Consider the following 25211-nt stretch of genomic DNA (forward strand, 5'->3'; position numbering starts at 1 on the left):
ACCAGGCCACCAGACTTAGCGCAGGCGCACTCCCAGACGGACCTCGGGGATTGGCCACGCGCGGGGATGCCGTGTGGAATGTAATCCCTTAAAGCGGTAACGTTGGGATACACAAACAAACATAAATGTCATTCATTCACTTCCTTGCTTGTTTATTTCTTACTGTCTGCATTTTTTAAAAAAAAAAACCACACACAAAATCAAAAACCCAAAACACTTCCCCATTGAATTTTCACCTTTTGGAATGATTCCATCGGGGGCATCGCGAAAGCACATTTTTGACCTAGGAAAGGACCCGTAAAGTCTCGCGATATGCGCAGTTCTCGGGGAATCCATCAAGGGCGGTTTCTGTAAGTAACCTGCCTCCCAACTTAAGGTGAGTGTTAAGCGAAAGAGAAGGGAGACAGTAGTTGTTAATACCCCCGCTTTACATTTCTTGCCTTGTAGAGGAAGGTCTTTGAAGACGGCTGACACTAACTGTAGACTCCTTACTAATGGCCGCGCAACTTTCATAGGATGAGGTTACTGAGGGGGTTAGTGAAGTGTGTTTGGGGAATGTGTCCTTTCCTGAGCCATTGACTTGCCAAGTCCCTGTATTTAATAGTGCGGTTTCGGCTCTTGCCAAACCTTCTTGTTAGACAATACTCATCATTGTTAAACCCATTGTTTCATTTGGAGATAATCTCCCAAGGTGTTGTTACGGGCTGTCCTGTTTTGGGTTTACAGCGACCTTATGCATAATCCAGCAGCTGCCCCTCAGGAGAACGATGTACAGTCTCCTCCCATGCAGTTAAACCCTCTGAAGGTCAGCTATGGTTTGACTCGACGGTGCTCAACAGCAACAACATTCACGACAGAATGAATCACTGCTTAGTCCTATGGCAGTATTATCGTGGTTGCTGCCTTTCAGCCCTTTGTTGCAGTCATTGTCAGTCTGTCTCATTGAGGGGCTGATCCGCTGGTTTACTAAGCATGATATCCTCCATGGAGCAGCCTCTCATGATACTACGCATCAACAATGTGCCAGAGGAAGACTTGCCATCTCATTTCTAAGTTGAATTCTAGTTGTACTTCTTCCAAGACAGATTTATTAATTCTTCTGTCCTTTTTTAGTGCAAAGGTAGAGCGAAAATAACATCCATTTTGCAAAGAAAGCTCTTTGGAACACTTTTTACTAGAAATAAACATATCTATTTCTGAAGTAACCTGCTTTAAAACTGTAACTGTGGTGGTAAGGACGATGCTTTTGGTTAGTTTTACTGTAATCTTTGCTAGCTCCATTGGTCCTCATTTTAGTTTCTATTAAATGTAGCACATTTCTTTAAATTCAAGTGTTACTTTTGATTTTAATTTCTTTTATAACTTTATCCCCTACAGGAAAACAACTTGTGTCCTTTGTCACTGATAAAAGTGAAATTTCTTTCACATTGACAATTTTCAAGCCATTTGAAAGTATTTTCATTGGATACCAAAATGAATAACAAAACAGGTTGCTTTTTATGGAACCTTAGGCAATTCAGTACTTTAGTTTCAACATGCAAGAGAAGAACTGTCAAACTAGTATATCCTTTGGGATTTTGCAGAACAGTAAATGTTCTTCCATATTGGAACCCAAGAAACAAATTCTTAAATGACCATGAAAATGGAATGCAGTTATCTATTAAATATTTCTTTCAGGATGCACTGAGTTTTAAATCGGGAGATGTTGGCTTTCAAACAAATGGCATAAGTACTGTACGAGTCCCTATGAATGACAGATTACTTTGCCCTAGAAGATTGTCATTTGACTCAAAACGTTCTTTTGCCACTGTTGGTATGTCTGATGGTGGACTGAAGAAAATAGACTTTGATCATGAGGTCTCCAATGAAGATGTTCTCATTAAGGAAACAAAACCAAGCCATCAAAAACTGTCTCAGGAGTACAATTCCCTGAGTGATGTGTTGGATGCCTTTTCAAAAGCCCCTACATTTCCTAGTAGTAACTATTTCTCAGCAATGTGGAAAATTGCCAAAACGATGTCTGAAGACCAGAAATGCATTGAAAAGCAACTGATGTTTAACCACCCTGCTTTTAGCCAGCTGTGCGAACATCTGATGAGAGAAGCCAAGATTATGTACTGTGACCACCTGCTGTTCAGTCTTCATGCTGTAGTGAAACTTGGCCTCCCTCAAAATACGCTACTGGTGCAAACTTTGCTGAGAGTGGTTCAGGTAAAAGAAAAAAAGAATTAAACTCCCTTTTACTCTGTTTAGGAAGACTTGGTGATACTGTGATGAAGCACTGCAAGCCACAAGGTTAACAATTTAAACCTAGCAGCTATTCTTTGGGAGAAGAATGTGGTGGGTTGTTTTTAGCCTTGGGAACTCAGTGAAGGCAGCTTAACACTTGTACAACTGGGAGGTGAGAATAGACCTGACAGCAGCAGGCTCTGTTTGGTTTGCTCTGTTGAGGGAGATCTGGTGGAGCAGTTGCTGACTGCTAAGAGGAAGGTCCCTGATTCATATCCCCCAGCTTCTCTGAGGAAGAAAGACATGACAATCTTTTTCCATGTAGACATACAGCCCCAGGAAAGTTCTACTCTGTATTATAGGGCTGCAGCATGTCATAATGAACTCCAGGAAAATGGGTTTGGTGGTTTGTTTGTTTGTTTTTTTTTTAAAATTCTGTTTAGCATATATTGAATGAATGAGGAGAAAGAGAGATTTGGCTTCCTTGAAAGAGATAATCAAGAGAATGATAGTTTCTTTTATACTTGCTTCTACATATATATTATATGGTTTAGGAACCTTAAGTTCGTTAGGTCTTTTTTGTTTGATTTAGAAATCTGTTTCTTAACATTTGTATTTATTTCTTTTCTAGAATTATGTAGCAATGAAGAGGTTAACATCAGAAACAAAAACATACACACACACACGTACACAAACATGTACATACAAGCAGAATATATGAGAGCTTTGACAATTGAAGGAAGGAAAGAATAGAAAGGAACTGAGTATTTGCTAAGTATCTTGGGCTTTTAGTTTTAGAATTTTATTTCATTCTTGGAATAGCCTTGCAATGTCAGTGTTAACCCTAAGTTTGCCAATGTGGAAACAAACATAACTCAAAGGCATCTTTCCTTATTACTGCCTAGCTTTTGAATGCCTGAGATGATTGAAAAATGTAAGGTACATCTTAGTTTAAACCATGTTTTTGTTGTTATGTGCCGTCGAGGTATTTGCGACTCATAGCGACCCTATGTACAACAGCCCTAAACCCTGCTCTATCCTGTGCCATTTGCATTGCCTCTGACACACCCATCCTGATTACCCCAGTCACTGAATCAATCCACCTCATAGAGGGTCTTCCCCTCCTGCGCTGGCCCTCTACTCTACCCAGCATGATGTCCCTCTCCAAAGATCTGTCTCTCCTTGCAACATGTCCAAAGTATGTCAGATGAAGCCCCAGAATCTTTGCCTCTAAGGAGTAGCCTGGTTTAACCCTCTCTAGGATGAATCTGTTTGTTTTCTTGGCAGTTCATGGTACATTCAATAATCTTCTCCAGCACCACAGCTCAAAGGTGTCAATTCTCCTTTTATCCTCCCTAGTCATTGTCCAGCTCTCTGATGCATAACAAGTGATTGCAAAGACCATGGCCTGTATCAGGAGCACCTTCGTCTCCAAAGAGACTCCGTTGCTCTTGAGTACTTTAGAGAGGTCCCTAACAGCAGACTTTCCCATTGCAATACGTTTTTTGATTTCCTGGCTGCTGGTGCCAAGAGTGTTGACTGTGGAGCCGAGCAAACTGAAGCTGTGAACAATCTCAATCTCTTCACCATCCATCCTGATGCTACCAATTGGTCCAGTGGTGAGAATCTTTGTCTTCTTAACATGAAGCCTCAGTCCATACTGAAGGCTGCAGTCCTTAACCTTCTGCAGTAAGTGCATGAGGTCCTCCTCAGTTTCAGCGAGCAAGGTTGTGTCATCTGCCTAACGCAGATTGTTGATAGATCTTCCACCAATCCTAATGCCACACGTCTCCTCATAGAGCCCAGCCTCTCGGATAATCTGCTCTGCATACAGGTTGAAAAGGTATGGAGATAGGACACATCCCTGGCGTACACCCTTCCCAATTTTGAACCATGCAGTGTTGCCCTGCTTTGTTCTGACAACTGCCTCTTGGTCCAAGTATAGGTTTGGCATTAGCACGATTAAATGTTTTGGGATTCCCATTCTCAGAGTCAGCCACAGTTTGTTATGATCCACGCAGTCAAATGCCTTTGCATAATCAATGAAACACAGATAGACATTCTTCTAGTATTCTCTGCTTTCAGCTAAGATCCATTTAACATCGGCTACAATATCCCTATGTACAACAGTTTAAACCATAGACTCTGTTTATTTGATACACTGAATACTAATTCCCTGTGTAGATATTTAAAAGTGACTGTGCTAAGTTAGTTTTGTGGTCAGTGATTCTCTTACAAGATTTTGGACAGATTTTCCCATTAGCATAGCCTCTGCATTGGTGAAGTATAAGCAGTGAGTATTTGGAGTAATAGCTATATGCATGCTTGTGTTTTCTTAAGCTGTGGGAACATCTTTGGACATCAGCTGGAAAGGACAGGACATTGCACTTTCAATGAATTTGCTTTTCACATAGCCAAGTAATCTTGCCTTCACAACAGTTAGTGATAGATTGCTCTCAGTGTTAACAGTAACTTCCCTAAGAAATGGAAATCTTAACTCACTCTGACCATATTCATTTCCTGTTGCCCATATATGATTGAATATTTCTTGACTATATTTCATATAATTTTAGCAAAAAGATGCAACACTTTCAGCCTAAGTTTCTTCAGATGTTATCACAGCTACTCTGGTGATAGAGAGCAACTATGATTACATTGCAGAGTACTAGGTAGGCTGTTATTACTAGTTACTATCTAAATTGTACCTGTTGCCATTCCCGAAGTGTAAATTAGCATCTTAATTCTAAATAAACTAATTGTGGTTGTAGTTATCCTTAAGAGTTAGGGGGGGGGAAACACCCCAAAACAAAGCAAAACCCATAAGCACTAAGTCTGTTTCAATTCTTAGTGAGCATATAAGACAAACTAAATTGCCCCGTAGAGTTCTAAGATTGCCGTCTTTACAGAAGCACTCTGCCATTTCTTTCTGCTTTGGAATAGCTATGAGTACAAACTACTGACTTCTTCTTTAACCTACCTGTGGAGGTCCACATAATGGTGGTAAAACAGAGCAGCAGCTCTGGTTGACAAGATTCACCATTGAAGTGAGAGTTTGGTATGCAGGAAAGGATATAGGGACATTGGGAAGGGCACAGCGATCTAAGAGTATTTAGGTAAGAGCAGATTAGTAGGATATCTTAATAAACTGCAGTCTATTCACTGTTACTGTCTTTATTCTTCATGTTGACCTTGAGTTTTTTAAAAGTAACAATCACTTTTTCTAAAAATTATCTCAGAAGCCAAGTAATACAGTAAGCACTGAATAGATTTTTATGAGAACAATGAATGTAAAAAAGTATTGATGCATATGAAGGGGAACATAAGTTACCTGGAAGTTCCCTCCAGTCTGCTGCTTTTATTTCCCAGAGATACTTTTTATTGTGAACGGACTCTGAAATACTGGTTTGATAAAAGTATCAGTGTTGTGGTTATACTGGGTTGAAATCGTCTACTGTGGGCCCATCCCCTGTAACGTTTGTAATTACATTTCATCAGGTACGGATCAATGAGTGTGATGAGAAATGCCTTTCAGTTTTGTCAGCTGTTCTAGCAGCAATGGAGCCTTGCAAGAATGTGGACGCTCTTCGAGCGGGATTACGGTAAAAGCTCTGTTAGGCTTTCTGTGTGTGGTTTTCTGTTTCCCCCTCTTATATTTATAATAAGAAAAAACTTAGATGGAAACCCAGCTGCTCTTTTGGGGACCAGGGGTTGGGAGTAGGTGGAGTGGACTCTTCAAGTCACACTTTATTAACCAAACCCTGGATTGCGTAAAGCTGAAGATAAGTGTCTTTTCAGATCTCTTTAAGAAATTGTGGGTAACATTGAAATCTAAATTAACTTATCTTAAAATATTACTGATGTGTATGGATGGAGAATTGGCATGTATATTTCCCTTCACAAACGTTATTTGGGCACATGACACTGGGTAGGCATTAACTTGAGTTTTATAGCTTATAAAGTGGATGCAACTGAGCAAATGTCATAGGTCAGTAAGGAAACTATTTTTATTGTCCATGTATTAGAAAGTTTTTCTATTTTTTTATTCTATTAATAAAGATAATACATATTGTCATTATTCATCACAAGTGACTTAATGGCATATAAAAACATTAACATACTGTGACAGCTTTGGAAGTAGGAGTGGCATCCACTTCTTAAATAACATGCCTCCAGAAACTATGAACTTTGATAAATGTCGATAGTTGTAGAGGGGCTTCAAGCCTTTTGTTCACAGGTTGCTATGTGTCCTGACTTGAAGGCAATCAACAACAACAATGAAGAGACTCGAATACTGTGAGAGAAAATAGTACTAGATGGGTTCTGAGTCTGACTACTGCTTATACTCTGGCAGAGAGGTCACTTTGTTTCTATGCTTTATATTCCTTGCCTATAAGAAGTAGAGACTAGAGCAATTGAACTTTTAAGCTTTCTCTTCTGGTTCTAGAATGGGGGTATTTAATGTATTTATTGTATTTAATGACAGGATACTAGTTGAGCAGCAAGTTTGGAAAATAGAACATGTCTTCACATTACAAACTCTGATGAAATGTCTTGGAAAAGATGCACCGAATACTCTTAAAAGGAAACTGGAGGTAAAGTGTAAGACATTTCTTGTGACCTGCTGTGCTCAATTCAGTATCGAGCAACCTGAATCCTAAAGTCCGTTTTTATGATGATATTGCTGTACTTTCTTGACTTAGTCTTACATGGGTGAAATAATAGAAGTAGGTTTTCATTTGTGCATATATAAATACACGTACCTATATATGTATCTGTTTGACTCATTTTCTCAAATTATATCCTTTTATGTGAAAAAATAAAAACTATTTGATTTTGCCACAAATGATTAAGTTTGTTTTCTTTAGATGAAAGCTGTGAGAGAACTAGACAGATTTTCTGTTCCGAACAGTCAGCACATGTTTGAGGCTCTGGCTGCCATGAATCTCCGTTCAGTTGTACTGTTAAATGGATGCAGTAAGATGGTTGTAGGTGAGAGAATTTTTTGTTAATTTATAACATCTGGTCTATTTGTTTTAGAAACTTTAAAAGTATCTGGTATATGAACTTTATGAACTTTGTATGTAAACCAGTAAAATTTTCTTTGAAAAATGTATCTGATGACATGGATACATCTAAATTTTAGTTTTTGCCTTTTTTTCCAAATTGGAATGCTGTTACTTTTTTTTTTTTAAGTTGGCTTCTCTCCAAATATAATACAGTATTTTGAAAGAAACAAAAACAGAGGTCAAGCATCTTGAATCTTACATCAAATCTATCTAATAATTTTCCTTTGTTTTTTCATCTCATCTTTAAAGATAATATCCATGAATGTCCTTTTAAGAAAATGGTCTGCATATTACAGTCCTGCAGAGATCTCCGGTACCGTAACTTTGATCTCTTCAAGGGAATAGCAGATTATGTGGTTTCCACTTTTGACGTGTGGAAGTTGAAACAAGTGAGTATGTTAACAGTTTAAAAAATGTCTCAGAAACTTTCATGAGACATACTAGCCATTCAGAATATTCCCCCATTTGCTTCATAGACAGCAAAAGTATTCCAAAGCTGAATTAACTTTTTAAAACTTAGCTCTTTATTGTTTCTGCCTGGGGTTGTTAGTTGTTCTTATGTGCCATTGAGTCGCTTGCGACTCATAGTGACCCTATGTACAAGAGCCCTAAACGCCGTTCTATCCTGTGCCAACCTCGCCGTCTCAAAAACACTCGTTCCCACCACTCCACTCACAGAATCGATCTATCTCATCAAGGGTCTTCCTCTCCTGTGCCGTCCCTCCACTCTCCCAAATATGATGTCCCTCTCCAAGGACCAGTCCTTCCTTGCAATGTGCCCAAAGTATGTCAGACGAAGCTTCATAATCCTTGACTCCAAGGAGCATTCTGGCTTCACCCTCTCCAGGACAAACCTGTTTGTTTTCCTAGTAGCCCACGGTATATTCAGCACTCTTCTCCAGCACCACAGCTCAAAGGCATCAGTTCTCTTTCTATCATCCCTATTCATTTTCCAACTCTCCAATGCATAGCACGTAATTGCAAAATGCTATAGTACATTAGTTAATATTCTGTCTTTTTATCAGAAAAAATTCTAATGTGAAAAGTGTGTTCTTTTTTAAAAAATTTTTATAACATTTGGTTATTCAGCATTATTTTTGTATTTCCACTTTTCCTTCTTAGAAGAATAAAAATGGGCAGTGTTACAGACTTAACTGTGCTTTTTAATATTTTGTTGTGGTTTGAGTGAAAGCTGTCAGGGCACACTAGTTTTCCACTCAGTAGCTTATGTGCATTTTATGTGGAGATGTTAGTTATAGTTCCCCTCCGTGTAACAGCACTCTTCCTCTTTTCTCACTGAGTTCCCTGTTTCCATCTATCCTGCTCTCCTGCCTCTGAACTTGTGTTTGGGAAGGCGCTGTGCTTTTTTATCTCCTATGCTTGTGAGGAGTAAAGTATTCCTGGGGATACTGCTAACTTTATTGGCCTCTAGCGTTTGCTTGCTGAAAATGAGGAGGACCTGGAGTGCTTGTTGCAGAAGGTCAAAGACTGTAGCCTTCAATATGTTTTGAAGCTCAACATCAAGAAAACAGAGATTCTCACCACTGGGCCAATTGGCAGCATTATGATAGATGGTGAAGAGATTGAGATTGTTAACAGCTTTAGTTTACTTGGCTCTACAATCAACACTCATGGTACCAGCAGCCAGGACATCAAAAGATGAATTGCATTTGGAAAGTCTGCTGTCAGGGACCTCTCCAGAATACGGAAGAGCAATGATAACAGCTTGAAGACTAAGGTGCGCCTGGTCCAGGCCATAGTCTTCGTGATTCCTTGCTATGCATCAGAAAGCTAGACAGTGACTAGGAATGATAGAGAATAGATGCCTTTGGGTTGTGGTTCATCCTGGAGAGGGTGAAATCGGTTGCTCCTTGGAGGCAAGGATTCTGAGGCTTTGTCTGACATACTTTGGGCATGTTGCAAGGAGGAACTAGTCCATTGAGAAGGACATCATGCTTGGGAGAGGAAGGACAGCATAAGAGAGGAAGACACTTGATGAGATGCATTGTTTCAGTGACTGACGTAATGAGGGTGGGTGTGTCAGAGACAGTAAGGGTGGTACAAGATAGAGCAGGTTTTAGGGCTGTTGTAGGGTCATGAGTCACAAATGACTCAATGGTACATAACATCAACAAATAACTACATTGGTTGAAAGCAGATTCTGGGAGTGAGTTCACTTTGTGGCTTGAAAGGAAGTTCATTCTTTATGAAGAATAAAACTATTCTACTAGACTACGTAATGGTCTAGTGGCTTAGTGATAAGAAATTGAGCACCCAGTGCAAAGGTGTTATTGTTGTTGTTATGTACTGTCAACTATGCTATGTCCTGTGCCAATTGCACTGTCTCTGACACTCCCATCCTGATTATCCCAGTCACTGAATCAATCCACTTCATAGAGGGCCCTCCCCTCCTGCGCTGTCCTTCCACCCTCCCAAGCATGATGTCCTTCTCCAAGGACCGGTCTCTCCTCACAACATGTCCAATGTATGTTAGACGGAGCCTCAGAATCCTTGCCTCCAAGGAGCCACCCGGTTTAACCCTTTCCAGGACAAATCTGTTTGTTTTCCTAGCAGTCCATGATACTCTCAATACTCTTCTCCAGCACCACAGCTCAAAGGCATCAATTCTCCTTCTATCCTCCCTAGTCATTGTCCAACTCTCTGATGCATAACAAGTGATGGCGAAGACCATGGCCTGTATCAAACACACCTTAGTCTCCAGAGAAACACCATTGCTCTTCAGTACTTTGGAGAGGTCCCTAACAGCAGACTTTCCCATCGCAATATGTCTTCTAATATCCTGGCTGCTGGTGCCAAGAGTGTTGACTGTGGAGCCAAGCAAACTAAAACTGTGAACAATCTCAATCTCTTCATCATCCATTCTGATGCTGCCAGTTGATCCAATGGTGAGAATTTTTGTCTTCTTGACATTGAGCCTCAATCCATATTGGAGGCTGCAGTCCTTGACCCTCTGCAGCAGGTGCTTCAGGTCCTCTTCAGTTTCCGCAAGCAGGGTTGTGTCATCCGCATAACGCAGATTGTTGATAAATTGTCCCCCAGTCTTGACCCCACATTTCTCCTCATAGAGCCCAGCCTCCCAGATAATCTGTTCTGCATATAGGTTGAAAAGGTATGGAGATAGAATGCATCCCTGGTGTACGCCCTTCCCAATTTTGAACCATGCAGTGTTCCCTTGCTCTGTTCTGACGACTGCCTCCTGGTCCAAGTATAGGTTTCTCATTAGAACGATTAAGTGTTCTGGGATTCCCATTCTTCTCAGGGTCAGCCACAGTTTGTTATAATCCACAGTCAAATGTCTTTGCATAATCAGTGAAACACAGACATTCCTCTGGTATTCTCTGCTTTCAGGCAGAAGAGGAAGCGAAGGCCAAAATAGATGTCAGAAGAGACTCTGAATATTGCACTGGAACACAGAGAAGCCAAAGCACAAGGAAGAATTCAAGATACTAAAGAGTTGAATAGAAGATTTCAAAAGGCAGCATGGGATGACAAAGCAAAATATTACAATGAAATGTGCAAGGAGTTGGAGTCAGAAAATCAAAAGGGCCGAACTCGCTCAGCACTTCTTAAGCTCAAGGAACTGAAGAACAAATTCAAACCTCAAGTTGCTGTAATCAAGGATGCTTTTGGCAGAATGTTAAATGATCCAGGAAGTATTAAAAGAAGATAGAAAGAATGTACTGAGTCACTGTATCAAAAGGAATTGGCAGACACAGAAGAATTTCATGAAACAACATATGAGCAAGAGCTTATGGTGATGAAAGAAGCAGCTTAGGCTGCTTTCAAGGAAACGGCAAAAAATAAGGCCCCAGGAATAGATGGTATACCAATTGACATATTTTAGCTAACAAATGCTGCCCTGGATGTGCTCACCAAGTTGTGCCAAGAAATCTGGAGAACAACCACTTGGCCAACTGACTGGAAGAGATCTATATTCCTATCCCAAAGAAAGGTGACCCAACAGAGTGTGGAAACTATAGAACAATCTCACTGATTTCACATGCAAGCAAGATTTTACTGAAGATTATCCAAAAACGACTGGAACAGCACATCGGTAGAAAACTACCAGAAGTCCAGGCTGGGTTTAGAAAGGGTCGTGGTACTAGGGATATTGTAGCTGATGTTAGATGGGTCTTAGCTGAAAGCCGAGAGTACCAGAGGAATGTCTATCTGTGTTTCATTGACTATGCAAAGTGCAAAGGTATATGCTTCAAATCCACCAGCTACTCTGTGGGAGAAGGTTGACCAGTCTCCTTCCTTGCAATGTTCTGCCTCTGAAAACCCACTGTTAGGTCAACTGTAGGTTGGCTCTGACTCTATTGAACACAACAACAACTTAATGATCATACATAGTTTCTGTTTATGGGAAGTTAGCTTGTTCCTTCCAGAATAAACACCTTGCCATTCAGGTCTTTGTTGGCAATAAAACATCCAAATGTAGCTGTCAGTAAAATGGCTTGTAGTAAAGTACATGGTAAACGTGCTTTCAGGTTTCAATAAGAAGACTTGTTAAGTTTACGGTGGAAAGTGATTTTTTTATGTAAGTAATTTTAAGAGGAATCAAGGGGTGAACTAGAAAATTGATTTTTTCACAATATTTGAGCTCTTCATTTATAAATATTGTAGAATTTTGTAATTACTTCATGTATTGGGGCTCTGATGGCTTAGCAGCAAGAAGCTGTGCTGCAATCCCAAAGGCACGTAGTTTGAGGCCACCAGCTGCCCTGCAGGAGAAGGATGGGCAGTCTCCTTCCATGGGATTAACTGCCTCTGAAAACCCACCAGAGGGTCAGCTATGAGTCAGTTTCAATTGTACGGTACATAACAACAACAGCATTGGAATCTTAAGAAATGTCTTGATTTAGAGATAAATATGTTCAAGGTTGTGTTTGTCATTTGGAAAAATTTTGGAAAAGGCACTTAAAGGCAAGTTCAGGTCTTGTGTAAGAAAAGAGGTGTTAGTTTTAAATGAAATGGTATATGGAAACGATTGCATATGTTGGTTCATAGCTTTTACAAAGAAGTTGCTTAGTAACTTGATAAAAGATTCGAGAATTACTGGAGCAGATTTTGTGAGAAAATTTAACTGTTCCATTTAAAGAAATACTTTGGTGATCAAGATAGTTTTATTGCTATTTATATTTTGAGATAAAAAAATTACTATTAGCATGTTATAATTATTCAAATTTTTTCCATTCATTTCTCTCCTTTTAAGGTTTTCTTACTCCTAGCTTTATTTGAAAACTTGGGCTTTCGACCTGTTGGCTTGATGGACTTGTTTATGAAGAAAGTAGTAGAGGAACCTGAATTCTTAAACATGAAAAACACCCTGGCTATTCTTCTTGTGTATTCTTCTCTCAATCACTTCCACGAGCACCAGAACAAAGAGTATGTAATTATTTAAAAGTTTAATAGAACATATTTTTTATATTGTTTGTATGTTTTTACTACCCTCTAACATTTATCGGTGTCTCTGGTGGCCTGGATGTAAAGAATTGCACTGTCAGCCAAAGGCGGTAGGTTCAGAACCACTAGCTGCTCCTCCAGAGAATGATGGACAGTCCACAGAGAGACTAGCAGAGTTTCGTGACAGGCCTGTCCTTCGGGGTAGATAATCAAAGAAGTGATGTTGGGCACACTCAACGTTGCTTTCTTCTTCAGTGAATTGATAGCATCTCAGTCAGACTCTACTCACATTGTGTTTCTGGCACCTTCCCAAATAGATTGTCTGTCAGAGCCCCTGTGCATGTCGTGACATATTCATACCTCCAGCAGAGCTTTGGCAGCACTGTCATCATCTGTCAGTTAATTTCTATGCCAGGCAGTGGGGAAGTTCTTTAGGTTCCAGCCCAGATTCCCCTTATCACCAGAATTTAGCATAGGGCCTGGCAAAGAGTAGGCATTTAACAAGGGTTGAAACATGTCCCCAGTATAAAGCCTTTGCATTCTTCTGGCTTGGTTTTCTCATGAGGCAATCTCCTGTGTAGCTCTTATACTTTCTAGACAAATACTGTCGGCCTGAGTGGTAAATTGCAAGCTCCTGAAACAGCCTGGCAGCTTTCATGGGAGTAGTGGGTGGTTAGAGAGTTTTTTCAGCTAACACAAGGGGTAAGTGGGCTCTATAACATAATTAGGTTTTAACCGAGTCATATAAAGCTTGAGAAATTCAGTCAGATTCACTAGTAGCAGAATCCCAGTAGGCGTGAACTCATGTCCTTTTATCTCTCTGCTTTTGTTTAATTCAGTGGTTCTCAACAGGGCTGATTTTACCTCCCAAAGAGCATGGCATAGGGTGTACGTGCTGTAGGCATCAGGTGGGTAGTAGCAGAAAATGTACCCTTGCAGCAAAGCATGATCCAGGCCACAAGGTTGTTAATGTTGAGAGGGCAAAACTTGCAGCGAACCCTTAACCCCTCACTTCAGCATCTCTCCTGTGGAGAAATGGAACAGTGAAAATGTGACTGCAGATCAAGATTAATCAATATAAAAAAGACACTTATGTTCCTTGTCTTTTCTAGAACAAGAAAGCAAGCAAGTGTAATATGTCCAGAGTTAGCTAGTAAATGGCAAGTATCAAATGAATGCAGTATGGACAAGGATGATGACTTCTTGGGTGGGACTGGCAAAGGTTTTGGAAGCAGAATAATTCAAAGCATCTGGAAAGAATGTTGACTATGCAAGAAAGTGGTAGAAAATCTGGCGTGGCACATTACATGCATTTGTATTGTGACTTTATGTATCATCGAGTCAGAACCGACCCATAGCTGACCCTCTAGTGTTGTTTTCAGAGCTGGTAAGCCAGATGGAAGAAGATTGTCCAAATTTCTCCCACAGAGTAGTGGTGGGTTTGAACCATGTGCTTTGGAATTGGCAGCACAATTCCATACTGCTAAACCACCAGAGCGTCCTAGAAATCCACATTCTATACATGAATAGATGTACTTTTATGCTGTGGTCTCTTTAGAGAGAATGAGGGGTGTTAAATCTAGAGTATCTTCTCGGTTTGAAAGCCAATGAAATATAAAACATTGGACCTTTTGTTTCACACCTTTGGCTTCTTCTCTTCTTGACCTGTTTCTCCTCCTGGATAATTCCCAGATTTCCATCTCTGACGTCCACGTGCTCCTGAACCCAGACCTTAGTCTCTGTGGGTTGTGTATGGTCGGTCCTCTTTACTCTGTACATCCCACTAGTGCCTCAAATTCAGTCATTTTAGAATTCTGCTTGCTTCTGCTTTTTTTAAATTGTGGTAAATATATTAGCCCCAAAGCATTTGCCATTTCAAGTTTCCACATATACAGTTCCATGACATTCATTATGTTTTTCATAATGCCAGCCCTTTTTTCTTGTCCTTTTTTATTAACGTGCTTCTGCTTTCTTGCTCATCAAACAATTACCAAATTCCTAGGGTGCTTATAACAAAAAAGATTGCTTCTTGCTAGATTCTATGTAACAAAGAAGAGACACATAAGTTGGTAATTAAAAACAGAATGAAAACTGGAGTGATGGAAGTTTATACAAGACCTAGAAGTGAGAGGAACCTAACCTGGTGTAATAGTCAGGAAATGCTACCTAGATGGTGCCTGAGCCAGTCTCAAGAGGTAGACAGGAGTTCGCCAAGAGAAGATAAGCAGGGAACATTTTGAGCCTCAGAGACACTATAAGAAAGATCTGGAGGAGCTCTGGTGACCTAGTGGCAAGAAGCTGCACTGTAATCCCAGAGGCACACAGTTCAAATCCACCAGATGCTCTGCTGGAGAAGGAAGGGCAATCTCCTCCTGTACCAGTCAGATCCAATTTGATGATACACACAAAAAAAATAATAAAATTTAAAAAATTTTTTTCAAAAAAGAAAAACCTGGAGGAAAGAATCTGCAGTTTGCATTTGCTGAAGCATGAGATACAGCAGAAGGAGGAGAGCGTGGGGCCATGGAGAGGTGATCTTTATCCGGTCCAGACTTGCAGCCCTGTGCTTTTTGACTACTGACTCTAAAAGCAGCCATCAGGGGAATAAGGGCTGCCTCTGTATTGTCTCTAGGCCCTGTTACCTGTTCTCTGTCCCTCTGTGACGTTACCAGTTCTACTTGACGTTCTGCCACCTCCTCTTCTCTTCATTTCCACCTTCTCTCTACCCTTGCCACCTGCCCGTTACTCTCAAATGTTGTCCTTTACAATCTCATTGGCAATGAAAAGTTGAGAGCTCATTTGCCCCCTGCCTGAGCATCGCTATTAATCAGCCACACTGCTTATTCTGCACCCTTCAAATACTGTGTACTTGGGCTCCATTTCTTTAATCAGCTTCAGATTATTTCCCCTTTCCTTATATTTTCAGGCTGTTGAAATTCTGCTTATTCCCAAAGTTACATTATCCACTTTCCAGCCCCGACGCTTTCATAGTCCTTTGCTCCTGTTGTTAATAGTTGCCATCAAATTGATTCTGCTGCACGATAATCCTGTGTGTGTAGAGTAGAGCTATATTCCAGGGTGTTTTCAAGGTTGTGACTTTGCAGAAGGACAGTGCAGTCCTGTCTTCCCAATACCTCTGACTGGGTTCAAACTGCAAACCTTTCTACTAGTGTCAAGCACTTAACTATTACCTGTGACTCCATTTTGCTTGTTCTGTTTTTTTCCCCCTTTCGTGTACTCTGGAAGCCAAAGTGATTTGAGTTTTAAGGCTCTGAGCCATTTATTAATATACACTCTGGGCAAATAGCCAGTCCTAATTTGAGTGTTTCTCTCTTCATTCGTGTGACTGCTTTTCATACTGCATTCCACCAGCTGAGTGGTCAAACTGGAATTGCATTTCTTTTAACTAAGAGTATTGATAGCTAAAGAATTTCAGTGACTGTTTGACTGCATTGGTCCTGTAGACACACTCAGGATGAAAATATTAAGTAATGGTTTAAAAAGGAGCCTTGGAGCTGACAACTTAGATTCCACTGTGGCCTTTGTTAATTCCTGGCTATAGCTCTGAACCTATTTCTTTACCGTATTGTGAGTATAATAATGCCAACTCCATTGAATTATATTTGGATCTACATAAAATAAAGCCTGTAAAGCACTTTATCTCAGCAAAATAGAGCAGTAAACCAAAAACCAAGCCCACGGCTGATGAATCAATATTGACTAATAGCGGTCCTGTAGGATGATATACCCAGCGGGGCTCCACAGTTGTCAGATCTCTTTCCTGTGGGGCGACTGGGGGATTCTAGGCATAGCCATTTGGTTAGCAGCTGAATGCTTAACCACTGCACTACCAGGACACCTATCCATAGCCAGCATCTGTTGATCATAGACATTTTAGCCACCTTAATGAAATGTAGATAGTTATTTGTGGGTCTGGTTGTTTCTGAGTTTGTCCCGCCCCCCTTCTTTGGCTTGTAAAAGCTGTTGAGCTTGTGGCATTTCATCAGCTCTCTCATGACCTTTCCTTCTGTTCGTATGTGAAAACTGGCTTTCCCTTGTTCTCCTGAAGGTTCCTAGACATTATGGCTGATGCTCTGACTGGCTGTCTTCACCAGATCTCTTCTGAAAACCTGTTGAATGCTGTGTACTCATTTTGCTTGATGAACCATTTTCCCCTGGCAGCTATTAATCAGCTTCTCCAAAAGGACATCATCAGTGAGTTGCAGACATCAGGTAAAATGCCAGTGTTCATGACCAAAATAAAGCACGACCAGAAACTTTCTTGGCTGTTTGAATGAGCTCTTAGTTGGAGCAGTGTTAACTTAAAAAGTACAGAGCAGATGTTTCTGAGGAAAGACCAGGAATGCAGACATCATTGGCAGTACCTCAAGTTGTTTAATCTGTGGAGACTCTTTAATGACAGATAATATATAACAAAAATAATACACACATGATCATCATTCCTTTTATTTAGTGCTGTAAGCTCATTGTTAAAAATGGTTCTTTACGCCTTACTTGGAAGTCTCTGCATTTCCTAATCCTTTCATGCCACATTTGGAAAACACCGTAAAGCCATTTTTGCCGCCATGGTCATTCATGATTTGGAATAAGAGAGCATATATATGGCTTGTTAGATCAAGAACTCAAATAGTTTCTTAATTCAGGTTTATTTACTTTTTGAACCAAATTAATTATTGACTTTGGTTCTTTAAGAAGGAAAAGGCACTTTTAGCACAAATATATATATAATGTGATCATCTAAGAATAGTTTATGGATATTTTCTGTGTCTGTAATGAAATTCCAAAAGTAAATTGTAAGGAATCAAATAACTTTGTCTCTGATTGTAAGACCTTTTATCTTTCCCGGGTGCTTCCTCATCTATGCAGTGAGAGGTTCAGATCAAATCACTTCTAAAGATTTTAAACCTGAAAATTATTTAATCAAGTTCACAGCACTGATCTAAACCCTGGAGACTAGGGAGACAGATGCCTTCTGGACAGAAACAGCTGGTAATGTAGGTGTATCCATAGAATGTTTTAAGTGTGACATTAGCTATTGAAGAAAAAAATGATATAAATATATTTTGTGCTTTTCTTTTTAGGAAATGTGAAGAGGAATGCTTACAAGCTTCATCTCTTAGCCACGTGCCTAGAACTTGAAGATACTCCCTATCGCAAGTCCACAGATGTGGCTCTGCCGGCTGTGCCATCAGCACCAGTGTATCCAAATGCAAAGCTTGAAGAGGCGTTAAGTAGCCTTCTGGGAGGTGAAGGTTGCTTCTCCAAGAATGTGCAGTTGCCACATAATTATCATATTGGTATGAGACTTTGATATTTTATTTCTTAATTTTTCCTTAAAGGGTCAAAGTTTATTGTCAGAGTTTAAAGTAGCAGTTAAAAGCATTCACTGAAAAAGCTAGACTAATCAGATTTGGATTCTCATTCAACTAATGTACTTATTAGTGCTGTAACCTTGGGCCCTTACCAAATTCAGTTTCTGGTCTGGCAAGAATAACCTTCCTCATAGGGTTCTTCTGATGAGAACCTGAAAGCACACAGGTAAAACCCATAGACTGTTGTCTAGCTTATAGAAAGCACTCAAGGTATTTTCACTACTGCCATCATTGTTGGTGGAAGTATTACACTGTTTTACATTTTGAAGCAGAAATCACTTTGAACAGTGCTTAGAAGATGAATATCAATTCTTTTCTTTCAGATTTTGAAATTAGAATGGATCCTAGCAGAAGTCAAGTGTTTCCAGTTTCTGACACGGATGTGGTATCATCTGCTGCAGATATTCAAAGGTTTCTTAAATATACTCATTTGTGGACTTTTCTGAAGTGAAATCTCAATTATAAAGATTGTTTTATTATAGCAGTAATAATAATTAGGCCTTATCTTGGATGATGTTTGCAGCATATCAAGAAGACTCCTTTATTCCAGAGGTGTAAACAGACGCTCTAGATGAATACAGTGGATAGGAATTGAATCCTTTAATGAAATGGGCTGATTATTTTCTGTTAAATTCTGAAGATTAACAATTCCGTAAAGCACTATTAGCATAATTAAAACTATCCATGAGGGCAAAATTTAGCAAGATAAAATAATGGTGAACATAAAGACTTTAGGCTTTTAAATAATTAAAGAATAAATACTTCACTCTAACTACCAATATCTTCCCAAAGGTAGAAGAAATTTAACCTTCAATTAATCTCTGTTGTTTATACTTCATAACCTGTATCATTGACTCAAAATCTATAAATAGGGCATCTATGAAAATAATGTGATGTTATACTATGAAAGAATACCATCAATTAGATGAGTAAGAACATTGAACTATTGTCCGTACTTCCTGTTCAATTAACCAACCTTTCTCTAAAGACTGCTCTGCTCTGTGGGGCCTGCAAAGGTGACAAACGCGGGACCTGAGCCAAAGGCATGTTTATCTCCTTTTGCACAGTAGACAGCACCCATCTGTCAGTTTGTTGTACTCTGGGGGCATTTATGTGGCTGTGATGCCGGAAGCTATGCTAACCCTATTTGAAATGCCAGAAGGGTTGTCCATGGTTTCAGTGGGGCTGCAAGACTAAAACAAACTGGAATGAATGAAGATCCTGATAATCAACTCTAAAAGAAAATTTTTCAAAATTATCCCCAAATTACTGCTTCTGAGTGGCAGTAAAACATTAATATGCCAGAGGATGAACCTCTTGGGTTGAAAGATGCTCACAGTATGACTAGGGAAGAGGTGCCTCCTCCAAGTAATGCCAAACATAGGTGGAGTCATTTTGAAGACCTCTGTCTGCTGAAGTCACATAACTGAAAATGAAAAGAAACAGCTGCAAACATCTGTTATTAATCAGAACATGGAAGATACAAAGTATGTTGTTAGATGCCATTGATTTGAGTACGACTCATAGTGATTCTATGAATTAAATATCTGAACCTTGTTCTATCTTGCGTCATCCTCACTCTTCCAGATACAGTGCAGCAGTTACTGTTGTCAAGCTTCCTGGTTGAGGGTCTTTTCCTTCACAGACTCTCCATCCTTCCCAGCATCATGTCCCTTTCCAAGGAATAACCCCTCCTAGCAAAATGCCTGAAGTATATGAGACAAAGCCTCATCATTCTTTGCTCCAAAGAGCACTCCAGCTGCACCCTCTCCAAGACGTATTTTTTTTTTCTCTTGGCCACCCATGGAATGTTCAGTGCTCTACTCTAACACCACAGCTCAAAGGTGTCAATTCTTCTTCTGTCATCCCAGCTCATTGTCCAGCTTTCAGATGCATAGCAAGTAGTTGGAAAGACAGCTTGAATCAGACAAAAACTGACATCATTACTCCTCAGTAATTTGGAGAGGTCGCTAACTGCAGATTTTCCCAGTGCAGTACATCTCCTTATTTTCCGAATGCATGTGTGTATATGTGCATAATGTATGAATCTAGGAAACTTGGAAGTTGTAAAAAATGAAATAGAAAGCATAAAGTAAATATTCTGAACATTGGTAAGCTGGAATTACTGGTATTGCATTTTGAATCAGATAATCACCTGGTATACTGTCTGTTTGAAGAGAAAATGGACTCAAATGTATTAGTACAAGAATGTTTTAAATTCTGTCCTGAATATGACACTGTCAGTGATAAAATAGTATTCATACATGTACAGAAAAAGACAAGAATTACTGTTCCTCAAATTTATGCACCATTCAATCACTAGTGCCAGGGATAAAGATGCTGAAGATTTTTCCTAGTTTCTGAAATTGTTCAGACGTTCATTCAGCAGGATGATTGGAATGTGAAAGTTGGAAACAGAGTGGAAGTTGGAAAATAATGCCTTTGAGATAGAAATAACAGCAGAGATAGATGGCAGAATTTTATAAGACCAAAGACTTATTCACTGCTTTTCAATAAAAACTAACAACCATGTACATACATCTTGGAAAGAAAGGAATCAAATTCACACCATCTGAAGAAATGGAAATGAAATTGAGTAAAACAAGTCAGAATGAGGCCACGGGCTGACTATGGAATAGATCATTAATTGCACAAGTCCACAGGATCCAAAGTACTACCAGGAGTATTTCCAACCTGAACTTAGAGACCATCTGAGGAATAGATTGGATGGCTTGAGCACTGATGACTAAAGGTCAGTTTAGATGTGTGATAACTTCATGGACATCATCATTGTAGAAAGCACAGTGTCATTAAAAAGACAGAAGCAAAAAGATCAAACTGGATGTCAGAAGAGACTCTGAAATTTGCTCTAGAATGTAGAGAAGCTAACGGAATAGGAAAAAAAAATGGTACGTAAGAGCTGAATAGATTTTAATGGTTAATCAATAGATTTTAATGGTTAACTCCAGGAAGACAAAGCAAGTTATTAGAATAAAATACATTTGACCTAGTGCTAAAAAAAAAAAAAAAACCGAGAGAGAGAAACACTGGCCATTTCTCAAGGTGAAATAAACTAAGAAGAAATTGAAATCTTGATTGAATTGGTTCACTGAAGGTTTCAGTGGGCAAAATGTCTAATGATACAGGAAACATCAAATAAGTATGCAGAGTCACCATACCAAAAAGAATAGGTAGACTATCAGCCATTTCAGGAAGTAGCAAACGATCAAGCATTGGTACTGAAGGAAGAAGTCCGAGCTCGAAGTCACCACTGTAATTCACATGTATAAATTCTTTGTATATCAAGTGGCCAAAAATACCATAGTCTGTGTCAGGTGAGGATTGAGGTGGTAGCAGAGCGTATAGACTATACCGTGGATGGCCAGAATGACTAACAGCTTTGTCTTGCAAGCAGTACAGCCGGAATGCTCCTTAGAAGTGAGGAGGGTGAGACTTTGTCTCATGTACTTTAGACATCTTACCGTGAAGGACCAGTCCCCTGACGAGGGCATCATGCTTCTGAAAATAGAGGATGAGGGGAAAAGAAGACCTTCAATAGGATGGCTTGGCACAGGCCCTACCAGTGAGCTCAAACACAGAACAGTTACGAGGGTAGCAACATAACAGGCAGTGTTCTGTTTTACACGAGGTCATTAGAGGTTAGAACGTATCCACCACCACCACCACCATTGCACAATAGATGTTCATATAAGTAGGATAATGAGAAGTATTGGAAAAAACTCTTTAGGATTTCACTCTATTTTCTCCTTTTTCATTCACATACACTTTAAACTACATTTAGCTTCACCAGTGGGCTCAAGTATATCTGAGACAATAAAGATAGTGCAGGTTAGGACAGGATTCATGTCTGTTCACAGGGTTGCTATGAGTTGTACTCAACTTGATGCATCTAACAAGAAGCTTGTTCCTTAGCCATCTTTTTCCTTAATCATGTAACTCATCTCTGTCTTACTCCTTTGGAAGGTTTCTTTTTTTGGCATAATAAAATTGCATTAATAACTGAGAAATGAGAAATCAGAACATTGCTTTAAAAACAAACAATTTACCGTAGGTCAGTATGTTGTGTATGCGTTGAGTCAGAACCAACCCATACCTGACTCTCTAGTGGGTTTTCAGAGGCAGTTAATTGCATGGTAGGTGATTGCCCATCTGTCATGGAGCAGCTGCTGTATTTGAACATACACCCTTGGGTTGCCAGTGCAGCTCTTTACCCTAGGCCAACAGAGACCTTTTGTATTAGTAAAGAATCCAATGTATTTTATTTTTCCCCCCATCAGTAAATTTAATATTTCCAAAAGGATAGGAACAATTTAAAAAAATTAGCTGATTCACGTCTTTGTTGTACATGAAGATTGTCCTTTAGCAATCTTGCTCTTTCTCTGAGGATGTTCTTTGTAGTTTTTCTTTAGTCTGACATTTCAGTATTGTTCCCTGTACATGAGACAATCTCTGCAAGAAGGTGATTTATCATTTGATATTTTCTATAATAGTACTTGTTTTAGTAATTTAAATAATCCTATGCCCATCATTGATCTACACCACAAATGAAAGCCTTAAGATGGTGTATTCTTTTCTGGATCCTGATCAAAAAGCATGGCTAGCCTTAAAGGCGGCAGAGGGAAGCACTTGTGTGTAGAGCATTAGGAAAGGCTTTTGGCTCCTGAAATAGGCTTCACGTGGCAGTGAGGGATTAAAATAATGGGCAGTGGTAAGGACTGGTCTGCAGAGAGATCTATTTTTAGATACCAAAGAATGGGAATGATGCTAAATGATTAGAAATGTTAATCTTGAAAGTAACTTTTCTTCTATTGTCCATTTTCATTTTCAGAGTAGCTGTGCTGTGCATTCCTAGATCTAGTTATTGTTTTAATTCAAACCACCCCAGAGGATTGCTTGCCATGAAGATGCGACATTTGAATATAATGGGCTTTCATGTTGTCTTGGTAAGAAAAAAAAAATGCTAATGAAACTTTTGTTAGTTATCGGTGTACTAACAGGAAAGCAAACCAATGAACATGAAATCTATTATTCCCACGCATAGTGACTCTATAAGACAAAGCCAGGTGTTTGCCTGGCTCTTTTTAATCTTGATGGACGTATATCAGCACATCATCTTTATTTGTTAGGATGGCTGGTCGGTTAGAGCTTCTTCGTCTCTGGTTAGGCACTGGGCTCGTAACCATTGCTCCAGCAGGGCGCTTGGATGTATTAGGAGCTATGTGAAATGTTGCAGTTGAATTAGTGATTGGAATTTCAAGGAATTGACAGCATTTTTGGAATAAATGTTTTAAAAGGTTTTTTTTTGTTTTTTTTTGTTTTTTTTTTTTTACCTACTACATGGCTTGACTTACACTGAAGAGATTTCTATAATTTAGTAGGGGTTTTGTAAATGTTATGTGTGTCTTCTTTTCTTCTGTTTGCTTAGAGGAGGAATGTGAAAAAGCAAATTTACGCTTAAAGCCATACCTATTTGCATGTTCTCTTGAGCAAGGAAAGAAAAGATGCTTATTAAAGCTTGGCATCTTTGGCCACTGTGAGGCTGTGGGATTTGTTGCTGGAGATTTGATGACGACGATGTTTCTTCCTGTTTCTTGCACTTCGCTTTTTTCTGAACACTACAGCTTTCCTTTCCAAATGTCAGCGTGTGCACTAAGAAACTTAAAATGAATTCATCTTTTTGCTGCTTTTGGCATCTAGAGGGATACCACTCATTTTTTCTTTCGCTCTTGTGTTTCATGTGGAATATAAATGTTCCCGTCCCCTATTATGGTACTTTCCCACTCTAGAACCGGACCTGCTGTTGTCAAAAAGATTCTGACTTTCGGTGATGGTCCACAGGGTTTCCAAGGTTATGTATCTTTATGGGAGGAGCCTGCCTTTCCTTCTCCTAGGGAGCGGCTGGTGGATCTGAACCACTGATCTTTTGTTTAGTAGCCCATCATGTAATACACTGTACCAACAGAACTGGATTACATATGTATTACTGAGACTAAGGTGACAGTGGAGTACATCATGCATTAGACTGCTAACCAAAATTCAGAGGTTCAAATTCACCAGGCTCTCCATCTAAAAAGAATGCGCAGTCTCCTCTCGTAAAAACTTAAAACTTCGGAAACTTGGTGCATTTGGAATTGACTTGAATGGCAGTGAGTAGACTAAAGACATTGAATTGACTTAAGACATATTGGCTGTATATGCAAACCAATATAATATAAATTTTAAGAAACCCAGACATATTGGCTTAATGTGTGTTCTACCTTTTCCAAAGAAATAGGGAAAAATTATGCTGTTTGGAGGTTTTTAAAGTTTTAAAACTTTACACAGAACTTTCTTCAATTCTGAAATATAATCAGGTTACAATTAAAAATCTGTGTAATTATATAAGTAATTAGGTTATAACTATTAAAATATGAATAATTAAAAATATGAGTAACTAAGTTATAATTAAAATATTAATAACTACAAGGTAATAACTTGCATTTCAAGTTGTTGACATGCGTTACTTTGATACGCTTGCGTCTCTGAACTAACTTTTGTTTTATGTGTTACCATCTTCTTACAAACTCATTGTTTTCTTCCTTCTTTGGTCAGGTCAATTCGTGGGAGATTGAAAGACTAGAGATCAACGATGCCGTCACATTTTTGAAGAATAAAATCTATTCAAGTGAAGCCCTTCTTACCACTGATGTTAATTTGGAAAATACGTGTTAAGTAAAAAGCAACCTTTTTAAAATGAGAGAGTTGAATTTGTACAAATAACTAATAAAGACTGTAGTTCCGTTTTCAGTGGACTTGACCTGACTGCTCCATAAGGAAGTACTACTTCATTTTACTGTTCAATTAATGAAGTTTTAAAAAAATTTTGTATTTCTTATAATTCTTTTTTTTTTAAATTTTATGGTAGTTCACCTACAAAGTTTGTATATATTGCCCTTCACACCAGATCCCCCTACCTCCCTTACCCACGCTCATCAAACCATGAGACCCCATGATTACCTTCGCCTGCCTGCCTGCTCCCCATTAGATCCTCATCCACATTTTGCTAGTAGTCTATTTCTACAATAATGGTCTTATA

The 25211-nt window shown here is 39.3% G+C and overlaps 1 protein-coding gene across 1 annotated transcript; it reads left to right on the forward strand.

Annotated features, from left to right (window-relative positions):
* Positions 1-1473: 1473 nt before the first annotated feature.
* On the forward strand, positions 1474-24847 carry FASTKD2 (FAST kinase domains 2). The gene is made up of 11 exons (XM_006889121.1): positions 1474-2211; positions 5725-5828; positions 6713-6821; positions 7095-7218; positions 7545-7684; positions 12532-12704; positions 16792-16955; positions 17825-18040; positions 18439-18526; positions 22965-23079; positions 24728-24847. The coding sequence occupies exons 1-11, from the start codon at positions 1474-1476 to the stop codon at positions 24845-24847; spliced, it is 2091 nt and encodes a 696-aa protein (XP_006889183.1).
* Positions 24848-25211: the final 364 nt, after the last annotated feature.

This window comes from Elephantulus edwardii, unplaced genomic scaffold (genome assembly GCF_000299155.1).
Source record: "Elephantulus edwardii isolate Elephantulus edwardi_28Jun2011 unplaced genomic scaffold, EleEdw1.0 scaffold00075, whole genome shotgun sequence".
In the NCBI taxonomy this organism is placed as follows: domain Eukaryota; kingdom Metazoa; phylum Chordata; class Mammalia; order Macroscelidea; family Macroscelididae; genus Elephantulus; species Elephantulus edwardii.

Excerpts from the sequence above, each read along its gene's own strand:
- FASTKD2 (XM_006889121.1), top strand. The coding sequence starts at position 1,474 with ATGAATAACAAAACAGGTTGCTTTTTATGGAACCTTAGGCAATTCAGT. Across the intron at positions 5,829-6,712 it reads GCTCTTCGAGCGGGATTACG|GATACTAGTTGAGCAGCAAG; the intron begins GTAAAAGCTCTG and ends ATTTAATGACAG. Across the intron at positions 18,041-18,438 it reads GCCACATAATTATCATATTG|ATTTTGAAATTAGAATGGAT; the intron begins GTATGAGACTTT and ends CTTTTCTTTCAG.